This window comes from Chlorocebus sabaeus, chromosome 12 (genome assembly GCF_047675955.1).
Source record: "Chlorocebus sabaeus isolate Y175 chromosome 12, mChlSab1.0.hap1, whole genome shotgun sequence".
In the NCBI taxonomy this organism is placed as follows: domain Eukaryota; kingdom Metazoa; phylum Chordata; class Mammalia; order Primates; family Cercopithecidae; genus Chlorocebus; species Chlorocebus sabaeus.
In genome coordinates, this window is record NC_132915.1 from 101,755,848 (window position 1) to 101,778,490 (window position 22,643).

General features: G+C 45.5%; 1 protein-coding gene across 5 annotated transcripts in view; it reads left to right on the forward strand.

Annotated features, from left to right (window-relative positions):
- MVB12B (multivesicular body subunit 12B) overlaps window positions 1–22,643 on the forward strand; it is a 176,270-nt gene that overhangs the window by 36,199 nt on the left and 117,428 nt on the right. For all 5 annotated transcript variants that reach the window (XM_073021923.1, XM_037994061.2, XM_008006225.3 and 2 more), the window contains one exon: window positions 18,352–18,459. In XM_073021923.1, coding sequence (XP_072878024.1) covers window positions 18,352–18,459 — 108 coding nt within the window. The remainder of the gene's footprint in view (window positions 1–18,351; window positions 18,460–22,643) is intronic.

Sequence of the window (22,643 nt, forward strand, 5' to 3'; positions counted from 1 at the left end):
CAACGAAGAAATTGGAAATATTGTTAGAGAATTATTTGCAACAAAACCACTAGGCCCAAACTGTTTTAAAGTAACATTTTCTCAAAATATCAAGGAACAGTTAATGTTTACATGATACAAACTATCCTAAAGCTTTGAAAAAAGATTGGAAGCTTCATCATTTGTTTTACAGAGCTAATTTAACCTTGACAATTGACCTTGCTAATGTAACTGGTACTGGTTCCCCCACCTCATTTTAGTTTTTAAAATGGTTAGTGGTATAGTTTACATGTTTTGCATAAAAGAAAATTAATTTTTGGCCAGGCGTGGTGGCTCACACTTGTAATCCCAGGACTTTGGGAGGCCAAGGTGGGCGTATCCCCTGAGGTCAGGAGTTCAAACCCAGCCTGGTCAACATGGTGAAACCCCGTATCTACTAAAAATACAAAAAATTAGCTGAGTGTAGTGGCGGGTGCCTGTAATCCCAGCTACTCAGGAGGCTGAGGCAGGAGAGTTGCTTTAATCCGGGAGATGGAGATTGCAGTGAGCCGAGATTACACCATTGAACTCTAACCTGGGTGACAGAGTAAGACTCAGTGTCAAAAAAAAAAAAAAAGAAAAAGAAAATTAATGTTTTAAAAATATATTTCTCTCACTTTCAACAACCTCATTGAATTATTGTTTCTAATTCCCTCCCTTGTTTCCTGGCTGTTCCATGACCCTTTAGATTATGGTTTAGGATGACAAACTTAGGAGGTGTATGTGATGGGAAATTATGGGATTACAAATTCTACCGTGTGTGTGGGGAGTGGCAGGTGATTGGGGAAGAATGTAAGAAGTGATTGACCTGCGGACTAAGCAAATACACATTCACTCTGTTCTCCACGCTCCTTTCTTAAGGCCTATTGGATTGTCTTCTAGTGCATCTCCCTAACTCCATTCTAATCTTCTCCAGTTTTCCCTGAACTGTTGCCAATGGAAACTTTCCAAAAAATGAGGTTACTCACCTGCTTAGAATTGTCCTCTGGCTCTCTGTTTTTAGACATAAAGGCAAATTCGTTGTTTTACTTACCACCAAGTGCTGAGCACCTAGCACTCAGTAACTGTCTATCCAATGGATGGACTTCACTAGCATCTGAGACTTGTTTAGATTTGCTCCTTCTCTACTTTTCGTGTTCTCATTCTGCCCCCGCTGAACTGTACACAGTTCCTCAGAGGTGCTGTGCCCATCCTTGCCTCTGTGCTTTCGTGCGTGCCCGCCGTTCCTATCCCTGTGGAATTATGTTTCAGTTCTGTGTGTTTCGATAGCACCTTTTTCCTCCATTGCAGTGCTTACCACTCTTTAGTTACAGTTTAATTACAGTTACCACTCTTTAATTACTTCCCTGTGTACTGAGCCCCATGAGGAGGAGGCCACGGGGCTGTGCCTTTCGCATAGCTGTACCCCCAGTACCCAGCACAGGGTCTGGTGCACACATTCTCCACCAGCATGCACAGGACATTTATTGAATTGAATTAGCTGGCTCCTTTCTGTTTGCCTTTCTGTGTCTGGGATATTGGATGCCAACATCCAGCTAAGTTATGTTTGTGTTAAACATGAATTGAAATGCAATTACAGCTGGCAATGTGGTTTGAGAGCTGAGTAATAGAGTAAATAAGAAGAGTGACTTAGGCATGAGGACCAGTTTATCTCCTTTCCTTTCTTGCCTCCTGTCATTGGGCATGACTCATGAACGGCGCGAGTTCAACTTGTCTTCTCTTAAATCCCATCACTTTAACTCTTCCTGCCCTCGTTGTCTTGATGGGTCTCTTTCAGGGCCCCTTTGTTAAAACCAGCAAGAAGCCCAGAGCCAGGCCTTGCAGTCTGAGTTGGCTGGCGCCAGAGGAGGCTGCACTCCCCACTCCAGGGCAGAGGTGGAGCCAGCACCATGGGTGGGAGTGTGCACGGGGCTGCTGAAGTTTTGGCTGGATCACTAGTTTTCACTACTAATCACGTCCTGCTAGGGCCCTAGCTAAGGCAAACACAGTGTATTTTATCAAAGATGTTGCCACTTTACCTTAGACCCGTTGCTTTCATAACCTTCTTGAATTGCATTCAGGAATTGTGTCTTAGGTTTGGACCCACCCTGAGGTTAATTGATTTGGCTTGATAGGAAAACTCCTCCCTTCTTGTTCTTTTGTTTGTTCGTTTGTTTGTTTTGTTTTGTTTTGTTTTGAGACGGAGTCTTGCTCTGTTGCCCAGGCTGGAGTGCAGTGACACAATCTCTGCTCACTGCAAGCTCCGCCTCCCGGGTTCATGCTGTTCTCCTGCCTCAGCCTCCCAAGTAGCTGGGACTACAGGCGCCCACCACCACGCCCAGCTAATTTTTTTTTTTTTTTTTTTTTTAGAGACGGGGTTTCACTGTGTTAGCTAGGATGGCCTCGATCTCCCGACCTCATGATCCGCCAGCCTCGGCCTCCCAAAGTGTCTTTTTTTTTTAAGAGGCAGAGTCTCACTCTGTTGCCCAGGCTGGAGTGCAATGGCAAAATCTCAGCTCACTGCAACCTCTGTCTCCCAGGTTCAAGTGATTCTCCTGTCTCAGCCTCCCGAATAGCTGGGATTACAGGCATCCGCCGTCATGCCCAGATAATTTTTGTAGTTTTTGAATTTTTATGGAGACGGGATTTCACCACGTTGGCCAGGCTGGTCTCAAACTCCTGACCTCAGATGATCCGCCTGCCTTGGCCTCCCAAAATGCTGGGATTATAGGCATGAACCACTGCACCCAGCCTCCAGACTGTGCAGTTACTTATTAATATACCTTTCTATTGTTTCTCTAAATCAGCTGGTGTGCTTATTTTATAAACCCACTTTCCTGGGTCCAAAGGGAGATTTCATCAAACTTTAGAGATGGAGCAGAGAAAGAGGGAAGCTTTTATTTATTAAGCCCCCACCATGGGCCTGTACTGGGTACTGCGAACTGAGTGGTAAATGGTCGGATGTAGCACTTACCTACGTGGAATTTACAGACCCAGACTGAAGGATTAAAATGAAAACAGGGGTAGCAGAGATTGGAGCACCCTCCAGTGATCCTCTTCCTTCCCAAGGTTAATCCCAGTAGGTGAGTTCTCATTTCCACATCTTCCTGCCTGGCTTTTGCTTGGAATTCCCTCCCCCACTGTGCTGTCAATCTCTCCCCCTTCTCTATGTCTTCCTTTCCACGAAGACATGCCCCTGTCCCCTGTGTTCTTAGCAGATGCTGCCTCCGCCACCCTCCCTTCATCTCACTAGCCCCACCAGCTACCATCTTTGGATGCCCTACTCCCCAAAATCGTCCCTGCCTGCCATCTCCTCTTCATTATCCCCGCTCACCCCTCAATTCCTAAATTGTCTAACTCAGTGGCTCTTTCCTAATCCTTATTCTTCTCGACCTCATCTCGACTTTGGTTATTGTTGACCAATTTCCTCCTTCCTTAATATATTCGTTTTCTGAATGCAGAACTAGTACATGTTCACTCTAGACTACGTAGAAGATGTTAAAAAGCACAAGGAAGAACATAAAAGCAACCTGTAATCCTACAACTCAGGAAAACTATTGTCCACACTTTAATTCTCTTTTAGTTTCTGTGTGTGTGTGTGTTTTAGCAGTAATGGGATTCTATTTATATAAATTTTATAACCTGCTTATTATTGCATCATATTTTCTTAGTGTATTTTTGCAGTATTTTCTTCGATCATCGGATATTCTTCTGCAGTCCTTCTTTCCTAAAATACTGCATTGCTTCCATTTGATTTCAGCTGCATTCAGCTTTGTTCCTCTCTGACCCCCTTTCTTGTGGTAGCGTCTCCCTCACCGTGCGCCCTGCCCAGCTCCCACCCAGCCTCCTGCACTGAGCACTCTTCGCTCACTTGGCGCCCAGCCCTGCCAGGTGCTGAGCTTCCGACGGCACGCAGCCAGCCTGTGCTCTCCATAACACCGGGCCTCCATTTCCACCAGCCTGCTGGACAAGCCCACAAATCATGACTGGCTGACACCTCAACCTGAATATTCCCAAACCGAACTCCTCTTCTGTTTCCTTACCACTCCCAATAGAAGACCCAACCCACAACTACCCTTCTTCCAAATGTTCCCATGAGACAGAAGCCAGAATCCTCCCAAGGGTTCTCTGCCAGCCCTGCCTGCCAGCACCCCATCAGGCACTTCTTTATCTTTTCATCCTCCTCTTCTGTCTCTGCTACCACCTGGATGAGGTCCTCAACAATTCTTGACGCGGGTCGTTTCTTCTAAGCAGTCTCTGGTGCCTCCCATCTCGGCTCCAGGTTTCTCCTGTAAGTGCCACTCTGAGAATTTCTCCCCCCTGCCCAGGGCTCTCCAGCCATGCTCCCCCTCTTGCTGCCTAGGATGGGGCAGGTCCTAAGACAGCACCTGCCCTGCAGCCTCCCAGGTTCCAGCTCCTCCCACCAGATCTCTGCGGTCGTATGGTCTGCTGTCTCTGTCTCACCTGTGTGGCCAGTGGTCCAGCCAACCCCACGCTTCCCACGCATGCCAGGGAGGACCCACACCCTGGCCTTTTCTGTCCTGTGTTCTAGGGGTGTGCCTGCCCGTCTGCCCCCGCTTCGTTTCTGCCTGCTAGCACTTTATGATACATCCCATCTGAAGACACCTTTGGTTCTGTTTATCCTCCCGGCAGCCTGCCCCTTCTTCTCCTTCTTCTGCCTTATGCTTGCTTCTGAGAGCTCTCAGCACTTGGCGCTCCCTTACAGCACTGAGGTGATTCTGTCTGACACTTCTGGTGACACCAAATATCCATACTGTGTCTGCCCCTGCGCTAGTTGCTTCCACACACAGTATTTATTTCACACAATAACCCTGCCAAGTTACTATTGCAATCTTGTTTTACAAGTAAGAAAGCAAAGCCTCCAAGAGCTCAAGGGTGTGGCTGAGCGGAGGTCAAACCCAGGTCTCCTGCCTCTGCGTGGCTCTTTTCCCTGCTCCCTCACTCCTGATTCAGCTCACCTGGGAGCCATCCTCGAAGGGAGAGGAGGGAGTGCCTTACATGTCATAAATGCCTAGTGAATGTCTGCTGAAAGAAAAGGAAAGACTTGTGGCCTGAAGAGATGAATTGCAGCCTAGTGATGATGGCCCATGCTGGGGAGGGCTCTATTTGATGCCAGGCCCGCCTGCATATCTAGGTGTGGAAGGGAAGCAGTGGTTTCCGATGCAACACCAATACTTAGCATTGATTAAGTGATTACTGTGTACTGACCAAAGCACTTTCTTTGGTGCTGTAACTACAACTGTATGAGCTAGGACCTATTGTTTCCATTTACAGAGACAAAAGCCAAGGCTCAGAGAGGTTAGCCAAGGCCACACAGCCACTACTGGTTGGTGAACCCAGGATTTGAATCACATCTGTCTAGTATCAAGGCCCATGTTCTAAACTCTGTATGCTGCTGGTGTGGGAGGCTGGTATTGGCTAATTTGCAGCAAACGTTGTTATCCCAGAGTCCAGCCAGGAAGAGGCTTTGGAGCCTGCCCTGCTTTGCTTTTTCTTCCTTCCCTGCTCAGCAGATGCACCCTCCATAATGAGATTATCTTGAACTCCCTGGATACTGTGGTAGAGAGAGGGTTGGAAAACCTTGTCTTTAAATTTTTTTTTTTTTAATATTGCATGACATTTAAAAAATTATCAAAGCTCATCTCAGAAAATCTAAATCATATAGAATTCTATCAACCAAAGAGTGAAAATATTACCTTTCTTTTTTCCTCTCATGCCAATACATCTCGTTGACAGTTTGCAAGTATCTTTCTAGACCTATGTTTTTCTTTTCACCAAAAAAGTATTTATTTTTAATTAAATAAGGAACAGAAGAATATCTTTTATCTAAAAAAAAATTAAATAGTAACAGCCAAAGCTTAAGTACCTTTCAACCACACCAGTTTGCTCATTTTTCTTCCTGACTTTTTTCTCTGCATTTATATGTAAATGACTTACAGAAATATATCGTTGTAATTTGTGTTTTTAATATAAATTAGATCATGCCATCAGCTCATGCTTTATTTTTATGAAAGATGTACACGTGTCATGTAGATCTTTCTAGACTTGTGTGTGTAGACCCTCCACACTCTTGTTAACGGGTGTGTGATGCTCTGTGGTTGGGTGAGGGCCACAGGAGCCTTCTGCTGCTTAGCCAGTAGTTCTTTCACCTTCAGTTTTTCACTGAACAAAGCTTTTAGTGCATGCCTCCTTGTTAAGGATGTTGGATTTAGCAAATAAAAATACAGGATGAACATTTTGAAAATTTTTTTAATTAAAAAAAGTATTGTTGTTTGTCTGAAATTTAAATTTCACTGGGTGTCCTGTATTGCCTGGAGCAACTCCATTCCTCATGCACATTTGTGAGATTTGAAAAAAAAAAGTTTCTTCTTAAGGTCTATTATCTGATTTTTAAAATTAAAAAGTTATACGACAAAATATTCCAAATAGATAGAAAAGTATAGAGAACAATGTAGCAAATGCCCATGTATCCACCATGCAGCTCTTCCAAGTCTTGATGTTTCACCAAATTTCTGTCAGATTTCTTCTTTAATAAAAGAAAACATTATTGATGCCCACGCACCGCCCCCCCCCCCCCCCCACCAGGCCCACGCCTCCTTCCTTTCCACAGTCTCTACTGCTCTGAGTTTGGTGTTTCTCATTCCTAGATATCTTTCCATGTTTTCACACTTTATATAGGTCATATCCTATGTGGGATATATGTCACACTTATGTGTATTTTTCAACGTGGGATTTTGTTGTTGTTGTTGTTCATTTGTTTTTGACAGATTTTCGCTCTCGTTGCCCAGGCTGGAGTGCAGTGGTGCAATCTCAGGTCACTGCAACCTCCGCCTTCCAGGTTCAAGCGATTCTCCTGCCTCAGCCTCCCGAGTAGCTGGGATTATAGGCACGCGCCACCACACCCGGCTAATGTTGTATTTTTAGTAGAGATGGGCTTTCTTCATGTTGGTCAGGCTGGTCTCAAACTCCTGACCTCAGGTGATCCGCCTGCTTGGGCCTCCCAAAGTGCTAGGATTACAGGCATGAGCCACCATGCCCGGCCAACGTGGTTTTTTTTCTTAGCAGTGTTCTTGAGATATTTTTCCTTGCTGATACAGCTCTAGTTCATATATTTTCAAATGGTATAGAATTATATTCCATGAATATACTATAACTTAGTTATTCATTCTTATGTTGGCGAGGATTTGGGTCATTTTCAATAATGCAATACTGTAAACAATATTGTAAATAATATCCTTTTGTCTCTATGCTAAGGATTTCTCTAGGGAACAAGTTAGGAATAGAATTGCCAGTCATTTTCTCCTTTCTGGATATAGTCATGTGCCCTCTGAAGTGGCGTGCAGGAGGTTCAGGTTTATACTGCACTCATTTTGTTAGACATTTGCGGTTTGGTCAGTGATTTGCCATGAATGTTCGAGCACTGCCATTTTGCTTGTGGGTAATGTCTTTTTCTTATTGCTTGAGAGGGGCTTTTTTTTTTTTTTTTTTCCTCAGAGTCTCACTCTGTCCCCCAGGCTGGAGTGCAGTGGCGCCATTTCGGCTCACTGCAACCTCCGCCTCCAGGTTCAAGTGATTCTCCTGCCTCAGCCTCCCGAGTAGCTGGGATTACAGGCACCCACCACCACGCCCGGCTAATTTTTCTATTTTTAATAGAGACTGGGTTTCACCGTGTTGGCAAGGCTGGTCTCGAACTCCTGACCTCAAGTGATCCACCCGCCCTGACCTCCCAAAGTACTGGGATTACAGGCATGAGCCCCTGCGCCCAGCCTAGAGGGGTTTTATATTTCCTTATTTTGGATGTTAATCCGTTGTCACTGTGCACTGCTCCCAGTCTAAGGCTTCTCTTTTTACTTTGTGTCTTGTGTCCTTTGTAAAATTGAAATCCAAGTTTTCAATTTTAGGGTAGCAAGATTCATCAGCCTATTCTTTTATAGATGGTTTTGTACATGTCCATCTATTTCTTTAATAATTCTCTCTATTAAAACATAAATACACTCCACATTTTTTTCTAAAAGTTTGGAAGTTTTGCTTTTCACATTTCATCTTTAATCCATCAAGAATTTGTTTTTGACAAATTGAGGTAGGGCTCAACTTAGTTTTTCCTCTGTAGTGACAATCAGGTGTCTGGGTACTATTGATTGACTAGTCCCTACTTCAGCCACTGATGTGTCACTGGTAGTGCCATGGTAGACCAGGTGTCCTGTGGCTGAGAGGAGCCGGCCTTCCCCTGGGTGAGGACCAGCCATGAGGCAACCTCTCGGCTGCTGATGCTGCTCTCTGCAGGCCTGTGGAGGTCCAGGGCCATGTCATAGCTTGGCCGTCTGGGTGTGACAGAAATGGGAGCTCTTCTGGCCCAGAGCCTCCCTCCTGATGACCTGGAACAAGGAGGACATACCTGCTCCAATGCGGCCAGGTGCCCTGCCTGCGTGTATCTCCCATTTCCTGTCTCGTAGGCCTCCCACGGAACTGTCTTCCCTGCCTGGCTCCCTTCATCCATCAGGAGGTGCAGAGCCAGGGCTCCTATTCCCTTCACCTCTTCAGGGGCTTTTGCTGGGAATCGGGATCTGCTTTCTGCCTCCCTGCCCAGCCTCAGGAAGCCATCTCCTCTATGCCTGGTGTGGCCAAGGCACCTGTGCCACAGGTAGAATGAGGAAAGGGCTATCTTGTGTAGTCTTAGATGCACCAGGCTTCAGTCTTCGTGTATTTTTCATACCGTACATTCTTTTCATGGTTCAATGGTTCAATCAGTCATTTAGCAAATATCTGATTGTGTACTATAAACAAGGCATGGGGCTAGGAACTCACAAAAATGTTCCATGAATAAGGTAAGATCTTTACTTTAAGGACCAGAGAGAATAGTAAGTAGGTAACATTTTTTGAGTGTCTGCCATGTGCCAGGCCTTATGCTAAGTACTTCTAGAAATATTAATAGCTTTATTAAGATATAATTCATACACCACAAAATTCACTTTTTAAGAGAGTACGGTCCATTGGTTTTTAGTATAGCCACAGAGTTGCACAATTGTCACTGCTGCCTAATTTTGAACATTGTTGTCACCCCCTAAAGAACCCTCCACTCATTAGCCATTCTCTCCATCAGCTCTTCCTGCCCCCAGCCCCTGGCAGCACCAATCCACTTTCTGTCTCTAAGGATTTTCCATTTCTAGACTTCATATAAACAAAATAATGTAATATGTGGTCTTTTGTGTCTATCTTATTTTACTTAGCAAACTGTTTTCAGGGTTCATCTAAGTTGCATTATGTATCAGTACATCATTCCTTTTATGACAGAATACTATTTCATTGTATGGCTATGCCACATTTTTATCAGTTGATGAACGTTTGGATTATTTCCTCGTTTTGGTAATTAAGAAAACAACATGCTGTCATGAACGTTTGAGTGCAAGTTTCTATGTAGAGGCTTGTTTTCATTTCTCTTAGGTATATACCTAGGATTAGAATTGCTGGGTCATATGCTAACTCCATGTCTAACATTTTGAGGAACTTCCAGACTGTTTTCCAAAGTGGCTGCACCATGTTACAATCCCACCAGCAGTGCAGAGAGCTCGCATTCGTCCATGTCCTTGCCAACATTTGGATTGCCTGTCCTTTTAATTGTAGCTACCATAGTGGTTCTGAAGTGGTATCTCATTGTGGTTAACTGCTTTTTGTGCTTTCTCTCATTTAATGCTTACAGATAATCCTATGAGGTAGATATTATTTCTATTGTCATTTTTAGGTGAGGCTCAGAGAGTAAAAGAGTGACTTTGGAAAACCCTAGTATGTAAGTGGCAGAGCTGGGATTTGAACTCGAATCTACCCAACTCCAGAAATCCAAGTTCTTGCCTGCTGGGATCATCAGGGAGGTTGTAGAGTGGCAGGTTCTTTCAGCCAGGCCCTAAATAATGAGAACATTTCAACAAGACAGATGGGAGAAGTAGCAACACGAGCAAAGGCAGGGAGACCGGAAATGGTGGGGCACAGTTAGGAAAGACCTATCTGAGGAAGGAGAACTAGAGTGGAGAAGGGGTACAGTATGAGGAGGCCCAGAGGGGTGCAAGGCCAACAGGGCTGGGTGGTCCGCTGTGTCCCTGTGCCCCGGGAGTGGAGAGGACCACCTGGAGACTGAGGGAGATGCATTGGTCTCAGGGAACAGGTTTATGCTTTTCATTTCTTTTGCTAAAAAAATGAGACATTGGCCAGGCGCAGTGGCTCAAGCCTGTAATCCCAGCACTTTGGGAGGCCGAGAAGGGCGGATCACGAGGTCAGGAGATCGAGACCATCCTGGCTAACACGGTGAAACCCCGTCTCTACCAAAAAAAAAAAAAAATACAAAAAACTAGCCGGGCGAGGTGACAGGCGCCTGTAGTCCCAGCTACTTGGGAGGCTGAAGCAGGAGAATGGCGTAAACCTGGGAGGCGGAGCTTGCAGTGAGCTGAGATCCGGCCACTGCATTACAGCCTGGGTGACAGAGCGAGACTCTGCCTCAAAAAAAAAAAAAAAAAAAAAAAAAAAAGAGACATTTCAACTGAAAGTATAAGAAGATGTTGCAAATAAAATCAGAACCGAAAAACAATTGAGAGTTCCTGCACTCTTCACTGTATTAGTTAAATGCCTCTTCCTTTCACTTTATATTTGTAGAAAGCATCTTGGGCACACCACCTGTTAGGGAGTCCACGGATGGTTGGATAGGCTCCTTGCCTCTGCTGTGTGCCCACCCTGCTCTTACTGAGTTTAAGTGGCTCACAGTTGGCCGCTGTCTGGCCTGGGCCAAGTGCGTGTGTTTCCACTGTTAATGATCTGACATACCCAGAGGCCTTTGAACTTCATTCTCGTTCATCGTGTCAGCCAGATATTTCCTTTGGAATGTCTGCAGGATTTCCTGGCCGCTTTCATCGCTTTCTGTCTGCTGAGTACACCTTTGAGTTGTGGGTGGGCTCTCTTGAAACAGCGGGGTGTAAACAGATGGATGAAATTGGTGGTTAGCTTGTCTTTTGAGAGTTTCTCTTTGGCAAGGAGCACTCAATTCCAACGTTGGAAAACCTCTGACGGTTGAAATGATTGACTGCACAACTCCTCGTTAGGTGGCTTAGTTGGATAGCTGATTTACAGAGTGCTTCTCAAGTTTAAATCCAGCGGATTTTTATTTTTCACCCCATCAAATGAAGTATTTACAATTATTTTTCTTATAAAAGCTATATATGCTCATTGCCAAAAAAGCAGAAATGCAGGAGGAAAAAAAGAACATTCAAAATACTCATAATCTCAACTGTGCAGAGCCAAACAGTGGTTACTGCTTTGCTTTATATTTGCCTAGATCCTTTTCTATACAGATAATTGTTTTGAAAACAAAATATAGGATTGTACTTTACAAACCATGTTGTAACTTACTCTTTCTCCTGAACTTTCCACGTTAGTATGTGTATGTGTACGAAGTTGTTTCAAATGGCTGTTGAGTCTTCTATTGTGAGGATGTCCTCTAATCATTAGAAATTTATCATCACCCACTCTTGCCTTTATAAACTGAGCCTCAATAAACATATCAATAACACTTACCCCGTCTTACCAGGCTCCAGTTACAGAGCCCCACTTTCTGTCCCTTTAATACAACAACTTTATTTCTACCCTAGGGTCTTCACAGTAGCTGTCCCCCAGGCCCCCGGCCCCCAGATCTTTCAGGGATTAAGGGAATCCCTTAAACCAGGGAGACTGCTTACATTTAACCTCAGAGGTTGTTTTACAGTGAGCATGTCTTACAGGCCAGCCGCAGGTAGCCAGTCCCACTGTCCAGTGAGCTGTTCGGGGCTTCCTGAACGCACATCATCCTCTGTGACTGCGGCACAGTGGTCCAGAATGTGACCTCTGAACTCAAGCCACAGAAAGCAATCCAAGACCTGGGCTGTGTGAGAAAAGGGTTTGTAGAGCCCCGTGTCGGTTCTGCGGCACTGGCAGCCACCATCCCAGGGACTCCTTGGGTGCTGCAGCTCCGCCTCCAGGCATCTGCATGTTGAGTTTTGATGAACTCTAGCAGTGGGGAAGGTTGGAATCAGCTGGACTTGCAACTTTGGACATTGTCACCCACTTGGGAACACACTAACAAGCTAACTAGGAGTGAGATTATGTTGCATTGCTAGTCACGTCCCTGATGGCAGCAATAGCGGCAGCTTGCCTAAAAGAAATAACAAATTATCATACTATCTTCCGTGAGGTATTTCTTTTTTGCTTTTGCTTTAACCAAGTGCTGCCTGCGTGCACAGTTTAAAAAATCAGAGTGCTCATAAGAAAATATAGCAGCCACCGCCCTGTCTCCCCACCTTCACTTTTTTATTTCCCAGAGGCGTTTACTTTCCACTATTTAAGATTTTTTTCCCTCTAGTACTTTGTCTTCATATTTCTAAATAATTTTATTATATTCCTTATTTCTTGATTATTTTCTTCTCTTATAATCTCCTCCCATTAGGCATGATCACAATGTTTGGTGGATTAATGCTCAGTGTTCCCATAGATTACAATGCAGACATTGGGTACCACTGAATCAAGTAACATTGGGAGTGTGTGTTCTTTCTCATACAACCTTTTATTTTTTCTTGGAATTAATCAAACTTGTTTCATTCATTTGAGGAGTTGTCCAGGTGCCTATTGATTTTCACAGTACGTTCTTAAAATGTCTTTTTAAGTTTTAAACTGATTTTTTTTTTTTTTTTTTTTTTTTTGTCAAATAGCCTTAGGTGGATTGTTTTCATTGTTCTAAATGCTCTAAGGTCGTTGTCACATGCCCATCCCTACTTCTTTCAAACACGAAAGTACAGTTCTAAATGCTCTTCCCTCCACATCCCCTCCTCCCCAGAGGCTGCTGCCCTGACGTCTCTTCCTTTCCCCGTCTGGGCCTGGGCGTGCTGTTGTCGCCTGGCTGCTGTGCTGTGTGGCTTCTGTTTCCTGGAGTTTATGGTTTCCTCTTTATTGATTTAATCCTCGGTTCTGCTGATGCATCCTCCAGTAGCTTCCTTAGAAAGGGCCCCTGGGAGATAAACTTTTTAAGTCCTTGCACATCGGCAAAGGTCTTTATTCTACCTTCACACTTAATCGATAGTGGGCTTAGGTGTGGAATTCCAGAGTTCCTCAGAATTTTGAAGACATTGTTATCTTGTCTTTTAGTTTCCAGTGTTGTAGTTGGGAAGCCTGATGCAAAATGATTCCCGTTCCTTTGTATGTGACCCGTTGTTTTTCTCTGCAAGTATTTAAGGTGGTTCCTTTATCCCCAGTGTGGTGGGATTCTCTGTTCTTTCGTTTTGGAGTGGGTCTTTTTCATCCACTTTGCAGAGACACTCAGGACCTCTTTAACACAGAGGCTCCCCCTCCCCTCTGTTTTTTATTTTAAAAGTTCTTTCTGAAACTTTTTGTTAGCTGGATGTTGTCTTGACCCTTCAGTTTTCATTCCTATAATTGATCTCTTCATCTTTGTACTTTACCTTCTGGAAGATTTTCTCAGCTTTCTCTTCCAGTGTTTATAATTTCTAATCTCTTTATATTGTCCTCAAATTGTTCCTTTTTAAAAAGGTTTTCATAATACTGTCTATTCTTGTTTGGTATTTGCAGTCTATTCACTCGTCCCTCTGAGGATTTAATTACAAACTGGGTTCTCTGTCCTGAGCCGGCACTGCTTCCCCCTATTCTCTGTGCTTCCTTCAAGCTCCCTTTTTTCTATTTTGGGCCCTTCTGTCATGTCTGAGCCTGTCCCCAGTGCCTGGTGACCCTTTGTTGTGGGTTGGGATTTAAGATGGAGGCACCAGCTCATGGGCCGGAACCCTGTGGGTGGGGGGCCTGCTGGCTGGTGTGCTACACAGTGGGGCGACGAGCAGGGAGCTGGCTTAGGGATCATGGGCTGGTCCACCCTGGCGCTCTCCAGAGACAAAGTCCTCAGTGTCCAGTGTTCAGGGGAGGCGGCTGGAAGCAAGAAGGAGGGTAACCACGGGTGGCGGGGAGGGGCCTGCCATTGCCATTCAGTGTGCACGCATGGTTACTCAGTTACCCTCATTTCCACTCTGAATTGCACCTCCTCCCCCACCTCCTCCCGACCTCCAACCTCCTTCCCCGCCTACCGGTGTTCTAGAGTCCTGAGCCCGTGCTGGGTTCCTTTCTGCAGAAAATACACCTGAAACGGGGGTGGGCACCCGGAAGTCTAACCGCTTTGTTTATGAACTTGTTTCAGTCCACCCAGTTCAGCCCTAAACTTGCACTTGCTCCCCCGTCCCTACCCCTGTGGTGTCTGGTGATTCTGGATCCTCGGCCTCTGCTCAGTATCAGCTCCCATGGGCCCCTTAGGTCACAACCCCTCCACTGGCTAAATCCCTTGCCTTCCGCCTTCCGCAGCGCCAGGCCTTTGTGCTGCCTCTCGCATTTCGCTCTTCATTGTGGAGGCTTCTGCACTCTCCATTTGGTTGTTGGTTTAGAAGAATCCTGGCAGGAAGAGAGATAAACCATGTGTACAGTGCGCCACTGCCTAGCCCTAGGACCCTCCTGCTCCCGCTCAGAGACGGCTCCTACTCCCAGGGAAGAAATGCTAGGAGAGAGGTTGTGAGAATGTGTGAGTGTGAGTGTGCGAGAGCATGTGCGTGCGTGCACATGTGCACATGTGTATATGAGGCCCTGTAACAGACTCTGAAGGTTCTGCAGTCAGCAGACATCAAATTGTCTTGGGAACAAGGCAGCAAACACACAAGATAACCAAAAGAGTAGGTGGCCTCCGTGCTCAAATGGCTGTGTGCCTCAGAGTGGTGGTTTTGAAGGGGGTTCACTCAGCTCAATGGATTAAATCCTGGAAATTTCATTTGAAAAACTTCCCATGACCTTACTCGGGTAGCTGGCAGGGTATGTGGCTTTCACACTGCCCTGATTGCAGAGTTGACTCGTTCATTTATCCTTTCAACAAGGTTTGATGGAACCCATCCGTGTCAGGCATTGTGCTTGGCACAGGGGGTAAAATGGCAAGCAGAACAGGCACTGCCGTTGTCCTTGTGAAGCTTATAGTCCAGGGTGGGATAGCAGGGGGAGGGCAGATGTTCCTCGTACAAGTATATCATTTGTGTTTGGAAAGACCAGATTTGGTCCCAGAGATTGGCGCTGAGCCCCGGGACAACCGAGGACTTTTTGAACCCTGGTGTGGCCTGACATCACTTTCAAGGCTTGGTTCGCCGGAGCAGATGCCCTCTTTTTTGGTTTAGAAACATTAGCACTGTCTTTGGAGTGCTCATGCACTAAGGCGGGCACTTTGCATGTTCGTGGTCTCCTGTGTCCCTGGCAGGGATGCCCGCAGGGAAAGGCAGCATGTCCACTTTGCAGAGGAGGACAGGACTGGTTCAAGCTATTGGGTCTCAAGTTCAGGTCCGCCTCTGAATTCCATGCTGCTCATGCTGCACGCAAAGCATTTGGTCCTCTACCCCACACCCCACCTCCCTGCAGCTTCCTGATGCTGGGACCTGAGGCTGACTGCTGAGTTTGTAAGCTTCTGCAGCGCCACCAGTAGGGCGTGGGCACCGCCAGGTAGACCCTGCCTTGAGTCAGGTGTGAGGGCTCCTCTTGGCACTGTGACTTCAGCCCATAGATAGATCATTTATCTTGCAGATCATTAGCTCTCCTGACTTGGGATGGGAAGAATTTAGGTTATTAGGCACCTTTATGTGACTGGGTTGGGGAGAAGCCTCTGGGTACATCTTGTTGACGTAGGGAAGACAGGCCAGAAATACCTTCCTTGTTCCACCAGGGCCGCCTTCCCAGTGCTCTCAAGGAGCCAGGAACTCACATCTCACTCCTCATCCAGTACCTGGTCCTGTGGGTCCCTGAACCATCCAGACCTCCGGGACTGTTCCAGAGCCCTTCTCTGCCTAGCACCACCTTCCTTGGAGGTTAGGGGAGGTTCTCTCTCTCCCTCTCTCTCTCATTCTTCCCACCTTACCTCCCTGGGGCCCTCATTATACCTTTACACACTTCCACCTCATCGCAAATGAGTTGTGGCCCAGGTCAAAGCTGGGCCTTTGGTCATCCTTTTTTAATGCTTCGCAGACAAGGACTGGGGGCTCTAACTGCCCAAACGGTGAAGCGTGGGCTCAAACAGAGGGGCCCACACTGCCAGCTTCCCCCATTACATTTTCATTTCTCACTCTGAAAAAGGACAGCTCTAGCAGTGTGGTGGGTGGGGAGAACCATCACTGGCAAGTCCTGGAGACCTTTCTAGCCTTAGGTTAGAATGCACACCACCCGTCCGTGGCATTTCCAGATATCCAGACAAGCCCTTCTAGACTCCCTTGTCTCTTGGAAGGTTAAAGACACAGTTCCCTCTCTTCCAAGGCAGCTTGTGGCTCCACAGCCTTGGAGTGTCCTGCAGACAGTTTCTGTTTTTGAAGGTTTTTTAGGAAGTATGCATTTATTATAGAGAGATCGTGTAGGTCCCCTTATTCCCTTTGTTTAGAGCATCTTTGATTTTTACATTTTAGTGGTTCTGAAATTGGGATGCATCGTGAAACAGATGCATGTGTTTGGATATGGTACTATGCCTTTTTTGTGTGAAGGGGTATTCCCCAAATGACTGCATCCTAGAATTGAGGAAATCCAGTAAAAAGTGCATTGGGAGACAAAAATCTTTCAAAACATGGAATCCATGCGAGAAAATGAGCATAGAGGATCCTTGGTATGTAGGAGCTGGGACCACTGCCTTAAATCTCATGTTTCCCGAGAAACTGTATGTGTGACCATTATGGGAAAAAATGCTCACAAGGCCTGACCCCCATTCCATCCTGTTTCTATCTGTGGGGGTGACATACTTGGAGCAAATAGTTCCTAAAATTATCCCCATACCATTCCTCCTTCAGCTTTCAGGTCAAATATATTTGCATCTTTATCATAAGGGCCTTTCTTTTCCTGTTGTTATATTTGCTAATTTACTATTGTTTGGTTTGAAAAACAAGGATTTTTTTTTTTTTCTTTTGCCTCCTAGCCTTTTGGTTTTTCTGAGGCAGCCTCAGAGAGCGTGGCTGTGGTGGGCTCCAGGAATGTCCTGGGGAGCCTGAGCCCACTGGACTGGGGTCCTGGCTCCCGCCTCTGCCTTGAGCGTGTGACAGGCAGAGGCCATCCATGTGCCGTGGGGCCCGCGTAGAGCCTGCAGTCAGTGTGCAGGATGGGGCTGAATCAGGGCAGTTTTGTGTGAAGAATGGAGGCACTTCCGCAGTTTGTCAGGATGGGCAGGAGCTTGTCAGGTCAAGGACTGGATCCTAAAGCTCAAAAGGACAACCCAGAAGGAGTCAGAAAGTGAACTGCTCAGAGACCTCCTGCAGAGTTTATCCCAAAACGGTCGCTGCTCCTCAGTCTTCCTGGATGCCCCGCTTTGCGGTGCTTAAAGGAAGGTGTGCAAGGTTGATTCATACCCTCACACGGAGGCTGAGTCAGAAAGCAGACCAAGCCCTGACCAGCGATTCACAGAGCAGTCTGGAAAGAAACAGGAAGAAAGCACCACCTTCTTCTAGTCTTCTCCTCCTCCTCTCCATCTCCTTTGCACTCTCTCCCATTTCATGTCAATATCCCCCAGCCCAGCCCCAGTCTAGGTCACAGGGGCTTCGATACTCAGATCAAGTCTGGCTGGCGTCATTCTCAGACACTTCCTAGTAGAGAATTTCTACAGCTGCAGATGAGAAAATGACTTCTTATGGAGACTAGAAACAGGGAACCCAGTGAGTCTTGTTTTGTTTTTCTATATCCCGATCCAGTTTCTGACCTTGAACACCACTCTCAGGCTTGTACCGAGAGGACGCAGGGTGGAGTGAAATGTCTCCGGCCTCCCTCCCGCCCAGCCCCGAGGAGAATCCCATTGACTAAAGCACCTAGCTGGCCCCAGGGCCCTAGAGCAGGAGGCTGTGTCACCCTCTCCACGGGCAGCGCCCCCACAGGTGGCTCATCACACCCACTGGGCTCCTTTCTTCACCCTGCACCATCCCCCCACCGCCCCCGAGTAAGTGGTAATAGCCACTTAATGTGCTGACTTAGCCAATCCCTTTTTGGTCCATTACGACGAAAGTTGCTCTTTTCTCATTAGAGCCATTTCCGTCAGGGTGTCTTTAATCAATGGCTTCCCCAGGGACAGTATTTTTAGAAGTTGTATTTTTCACACTCTCCCTTTTCCCCTTTTGGAAAATCTCATCCCAGTGCCTAGTGAAATGAACTAATGAGATGCCGGGAGATCCCAGGCTGGTGTTAATTGGAACAGGCACGGAAGCAGCGGCCCACGCACACCTTCGGTTTCTTCCTGCCTTACCTGCGATCCTTTTCTCTGTCTCTCCGGTGTAGGTTGCACAGACAGCAGATGGTGTGGATGCTGACCTCTGGAAAGACGGCTTATTTAAATCCAAGGTTACCAGATACCTGTGTTTCACAAGATCATTTTCGAAAGAAAATGTAAGTCCAGTTGTAGTTTCCGTTTGCTGAGTGAGCACGAGTAATTTACATTCCTGTTTGGAATTTCCTCATTTTGTTGTTGTTGTGGTTTATTTTCATTGCCATATTAATTTATCTGTGGTTTTAGTGAACTGGGTAGAATCGGCAGGCAGCACTGTGTTTCATTTATTAACAGTATTATTAACCACGTACCCAAGTGTACCGTGAATTCCATTAAATTGTGTTCTCAAAAGGAAACCAGGAAATTTCTCTCCCAGCTCTCATTTGCCTACCTTTCCTCCAAGCAACAAATCACAGGATAGTGCGGCAGTGAGAATTCTCCAGTGGAGCGGGATTTAATGCTGGCCAGCAAAGGCAGCCTGGCTCAGGGAGGGTCCCTGTGACCCCACCCCGTCCACAGACATCATGCCTTTGCTTCCACAGTGACGTTTCCTCTCTGAGTCTCTGTGTGACGTATTGCATTTCATTATTTTTGTAGGTAAGTATCCATTCATGCAGATTTCTCTTACAAGGGGTTTTTTTTTTTTTTTTAAAGTACTCGCACCTGTAAATTAGGAAACTTTAAAGACACCTACTAAGGTTTTTTTTTTGTTTTTTTTTTTTTAACACCTAATAAGGTATTTTAATAGATGGCTTAGAAAAAAAAGGAAATAGTTTTGGTGAGTATCTACTCTGTACAAGGCCTGCCCTGGGCACCTCATTCCGTCCCCAGATAATCTCTACAAGTGGAAGTTCCTTTCCATTGAAGAAACCGAGATCCAAGAGGTGACATGCTTGTTCGAGGTTACTTCTCTTCCCCAGCCCCAAATAGGGAGGAGTTGGGATTTTCATTTTCAGGGCTAACATTTTATTTTTGGCCACATGTTATTGTCTCTTTGTCATGTAAATTTTATTTTGGGGAATATTTTTATTGATTTATTTACATAAATTATATTATAAAAGTAATATTTATTTGCAGTTAAAAAAAAAAAACGGAACCCAGACAACAAACATACTCATTCAACAGCATGAAAGGGGGAAAGCGTTACTCCTCCTCTCTGCCACCTGGCCCTGCAGGCCCAGGGTCCCATCACAGGGTCCTTGCATGTCCCCTTGGTGTTTTCTGAATATCAACCATCATGTGGCTCTCTGGCTTGTACTCTTTTCTGCCACCTATTCCTGTTGTTTGTGGTTAATTCTTTGGTAGGAGAATTATTCTGAACAGGACTGGGAGAAAAGTCGTTGCTTTATTTTTTTCCCCTAATCACAAGAGCAATATATGCTCGTCGTAAAGTACAGAGTTTATAATGGAGTCAGGGAAAATCTTGACACAAAAGTCTGGAAGTCTTTTCAATTCAGGCTTTTGAGTGTATTTTTAAATACCAGGAAGGTGGCAGGGCTAAAGAGCGGACAAGGGCACTATGAGCTTATAATGAGTCCCTGCAGGTCCCCCAGCTCACTGAGCAGCCTGAGGCACCCAGGAGAGGGCTGAAGGCTGAGTAGAGGCTTCAGTTAAAAATGAGTAGAGGCCGAAGGGGCTTCAGTTAAAACTGGCCTGAGGACAGCCATGATCTCTGTGATCATTTTTTGTTTTTGTTTTCATTGCATGAAATCAAAAACACTATGGGGTATTGGTACCTGGGCTAGCAAAGTCCCTGCATCCCTTGGAGTGGGGACAGTGACAGGTCTGAATGTGACAAAGAGAAGTCACTGGGGCCTGTTAGCATTGAGTGTCATGGGTAAGTGTATTAAGGAAAACCCATTGATTTTGTCAACATGTGTTGAACATTAAAAAGATTTTTCTTGGGTGTGATGAAGAGATGTAAGAAGAGGACAAGGGCAGTGTGAAAAGCCTCTATCTCGCTTTTGAAGCAGTGTAGGAGATAAGTGCGTGGTGCATACTGTTTTTGGAAAAAGAATGAATGGATCCAATAGTGGGATCCAAACGATCGAGTTCCAGCAGTTGGCAGGGGCCCACCTGCCAGCTCAGGAGTGGAGGAGGAATCGGAATATTTTAATCTGTTACAGCCAGTCTATGCTGGCCCTGTAGTCCAAACCAAGACTTTGCAGAGCATCATTTTTTACAGCTGTAAAGGAGGGATGTGGGATCTCAAGACTGGACAGATTCTTAATTAGGTGACTTGAGACTCCCAATGTAGGAGTTTTGGGAGACTCCTTTGGAACCTAAATTCCTTTCCCCCAATAATGCTATTAATACAGAAACCTGGCTTTGGAGTGACATTGCTTCCTGGGGAAGGATCGAGATTAATTGCACTTTTCATGCCCTGTACTTTCTGCATTACCTGTAATAATAATGTACATAGATTAGGTAGGGAGGATATTAAACAGAAGGATTTATGAACATTTGAATATTAAGTTGGTTATCTGTGGCTACCTTAAATGCAAGGTTGTCAAAAATAATTACAGTATACTAGCAAATACTGGCTACCAGAGACAATATAAATACCCTGAGTCAGTGCATATTGGGCTTTTGGCATGAATCATTTGCTCAACAAGGATTGGGAATACGTTCTTCATATTTATGAGGAGGAAATGAAAGAGAGCACAGATGGGGGAGGGGAGAGGAACAGGCAAAATTAATGGTGTCGCAGACCCACTGTATTAAACCCAGTACAGTGGCAGCCCCGTGTAAGGAGGGACCACACTTGGGCTGTGGGGAGCTCTGACAGTGCAGCCTCCCATTTTGCATGCATGCAAGGTTTTTTTATGCTTTGTTTTTAATGGCCACACCACTGATGTTCAGGTTTTATGATCAGGGACATTTGTAGAGTGTGTGGAGGGTGAGGTCACTAAGTGGTTTGCAGTTAACTTCTGTAAAACCCAACTTGTCAAGTAGAAGACATTTGAGAAGGATATTGATGAATGCCCATCCATCTGCGGGGCAGGAAAACATGCCTAGTTGTTAATTTCTCAATGCAGAAAGCAGTGATGACATGGAAAAGCAACTGCCATGAAAAAAAATTATGATAGATTAGACCAGGCGATTCTGAAAGCAGCTGATGTTTGCAAGTTAGGTTAACAGTTCAAACCCTTCCTACACGGTCAGAGATTTATTCCGTGTTCTGAGGGTCCCACTTACCACTCCCTAGCCTGCACTGTACATTGCCTTCCTGAGGCCCAGCTACCTGGAATATCAGAATATCAAATTGTTGGCAAATGTGATAGTTCTGAGAGGAAGAAACGATTTCCTGATGACTGTGCCATAAAAACACTAGTCGTAGGTTACACTTGCTACTTTTAATCATATAGTTTAGATTTGACATCTCAACAAACCCAACTTGATATGTGTGTGTGTGTGTGTGTGTGTATACATATATATATACACACACACACACACACGAAACGAAGTCTGCCTGTCGCCCAGACTGGAGTGCAATGGCACAATCTAAGTTCACTACAGCCTCCACCTCCTGGGTTCAAGTAATTCTCCTACCTCAGCCTCCCAAGTAACTGGGATTATAGGCACCTACCACCACACCCAGCTAATTTTTGTATTTTTTAAAGTAGAAACAGGATTTCACCATGTTGCTCAGGCTGGTATCAAACTTCTGACTTCAAATGATCCACCTGCCTCGGCCTCCCAAAGTGCTGGGATTACAGGCATGAGCCACTATGCCTGGCCGATTTTTTTTTTTTTTTTTTTTTTTTTTTTTGAGACAGTGTCTCACACTATTGCCCAGGCTGAAGTACAGTGACATGATCTTGGCTCACTGCAACCTCAACCACCCAGGCTCCAACAATCCTCCTACTTCAGTTTCCTGAGTAGCTGGGACAACATGCATGAGTGCCACCACACCCAGTCAGTTTTTTTAATTTGTAGAGATGGGGTTTTGCCACATTTCCCAGGCTTGTCTCAAACTCCTGAACTCAAGCTACCCGCCCACTTTGGCCTCCCAGAGTGTTGGGATTACAGGCTGGAGCAACAGCACCTGGACTCCAGTTTGATTTCTGACTCTGAGTGGCCCGGTTGAAAAATGTGCACCCGAAATTAATTTATTCAGCAAGTAATTACTGAGCACCTGTTGTGTGGCAAAATCCATGCTAGGCTTGTATTTATAGTAGGAACAGAGACAGTTTTGGTCTTCATGGTTCTTAAACTCTAGAAGCAAGACAGATATTAAGAAAATAACCCCACAAATTGATAGGGAGGGAAAAAGAGAGTGCCAAGAGGGAACATACACAGT